General features: G+C 58.3%; 1 protein-coding gene across 1 annotated transcript; it reads right to left on the reverse strand.

Annotated features, from left to right (window-relative positions):
* Positions 1 to 51: 51 nt before the first annotated feature.
* On the reverse strand, positions 52 to 1,443 carry SDRG_11827 (hypothetical protein; the record flags this gene model as incomplete). The annotated part of the gene is made up of 4 exons (XM_008617881.1): positions 52 to 137; positions 179 to 430; positions 476 to 992; positions 1,036 to 1,443. 4 exons carry the CDS (start codon positions 1,441 to 1,443, stop codon positions 52 to 54), a joined length of 1,263 nt encoding a protein of 420 aa, XP_008616103.1.
* Positions 1,444 to 1,988: the final 545 nt, after the last annotated feature.

Genomic DNA, 1,988 nt, shown 5'->3' on the forward strand with positions numbered 1-1,988 from the left:
GTTGGCGTCTGCGCGTCCTTCCGCGGCGCCGCGCACTTGGGGTTTTGGTTGTCACGGTCGCAGAGGAACGACCCGGTGTAGCCATTGGAGACGGGAAAGCACGTGCCATTGTAGTTGATGCCCCAGTGCAGCGGGCCCTTGCCATCGATGAGCCCGAGATCGGCATGCAAATCACGACCCGCGCTGATGGTCTTGATGTCAAACTGGTTGTCGTCGATCGTACCATTTTGCGCCGCGGCGACGGACGCATATGCCTGCCTTTGGGCCTCGACAGGCGTGCACCGGTTGTTGGCGGCGTACCGGAGACCTTGGTACCACGACTTGTGTCCGCGGGCCGCGTACACCGACGTCGGAATGTCGACCATGTTGGCACCGGGTGTCAAGCAGGTTTGGCCGTAGAGACACAACGTGGACCCAATGCCGCGCCGGCCTAAATCATCGCTTCGCATGAGGTACATTGCTAGACATCCTGCACCTTTGGCGTCCGTGTTGTTGACACCCTCGTACTTGATCTGGGGCGGAAACAACCGATATTCTTCTGGCATACCTGGTGCTAACTGCAGTGATGATGAAATGTCGCTGCCACCTCCCTCCACAAGGTCGAGCTCGGGCGCCCCACGGCCCATGTTCGGGTGCAAGCCGTAGCCGGGGTTCGGATCGCAGGCGCTTATGCGCTGGGACGTCCGGTACCGCTCGTCACACTCGTTGTACGTCCACGGCCACATGCGGTTGGTCGATGCCGCAAAGAGCGCACGACCGAGGTTGCCCATCATCCAGAGACCTGGCCACGTCGGGTAGAACTTGAGGTCGGGAATGCGGTCAAGCGGCTTGACGGGGACGCTGCGTTGGAGGGTTGAGTTCCAGAGCTTTCCCGTCACGTGGGGGTTCATGGACTCGGGGTTAATGGCCCCCGGTAGCTTGGCCGCAATCTCGACAAACCCGCCTTGGATGCAAAACTTGTTCCACGTTTGCACCATCCCCGCCCGGTAGTACTAGAGTGCGCATATGACAAGCGCGCAGCATCGACGTGCGTACCATGGTCTTGTTTTGCCACGAAGGTACGTCGGCCCACACGTTAAAGTATGTAATGTTGGTCTCGACCGAGTCGACGCGGATCTGGAATGCGCCGTCGGCCGTGAAAGCATTTTCGGTCGCATATGTTCCCACGGCGCGGTTGACGCCGTCGGGCATGTCGAGGGCGACCCAGAGATGGTCATGGCCGGCGGTAAAGTCGCGTCCAGCCAAGTTGAACTCGTCGCTCATGACCAAGTCCCACCTGTCGCCTCGAGAGCTCGTCATCGTGTGAAACTGGGCGGGCGTCTCGACGTCGACCCACGTCTTGACACCCGACTTGGTTGGCAGCGTCGGGTCGTTTTGATCGAGCGCGAGAGCGACGCTAAGAGCGATGAGCGGCATACGTACATGTCGCGAGAAGCAATGCATGGGCCTCGCGCTGCCAGCGTTGCCGTCCTCTTGAAACGTGATCGGTGCAGTGCCAAAGGTCAAGTGAGGAAGCACAGAACAATTGCCATCGAAGAAAAGAACTTCAAGACACGGTAGATGAATACTCTGCGAGTTGCCGTGTCGCCTTGCGGTACAGCGTTCATACGCGCGTAGGCGAGACGATTGCCTTGGATCGTTGGCTACCGTAGATTTAGTCGAGTATCGGATCTGCAAACACTTGGATTGACAGGTCGCGCGGTAAGGCACGTAGTGAAAGGACGTTACGCTTCAACTGCTGGCTTGTCTCGCCGTCAGTAGACACATCGGTTGCGCTTGATGGCGTGCTATCTTGTCGCTCTCGGCAAGCAGCCATTCATGACTGCTATCGGCGCTTCGAGGTGGGGCGCTTCTGCTGCACGTCGGGGTACAATCAAGTAGAATTCGACGACTTGGATATCAAGCTTGCTCGCTAAGCAGAATGAGATGCGTGTTAAACGTCATGGTGTTTAGAGAATGGCTGCTAGTAAACGCACGAGCGCGGTGCT

This window comes from Saprolegnia diclina (genome assembly GCF_000281045.1).
Source record: "Saprolegnia diclina VS20 unplaced genomic scaffold supercont1.44, whole genome shotgun sequence".
In the NCBI taxonomy this organism is placed as follows: domain Eukaryota; phylum Oomycota; class Saprolegniomycetes; order Saprolegniales; family Saprolegniaceae; genus Saprolegnia; species Saprolegnia diclina.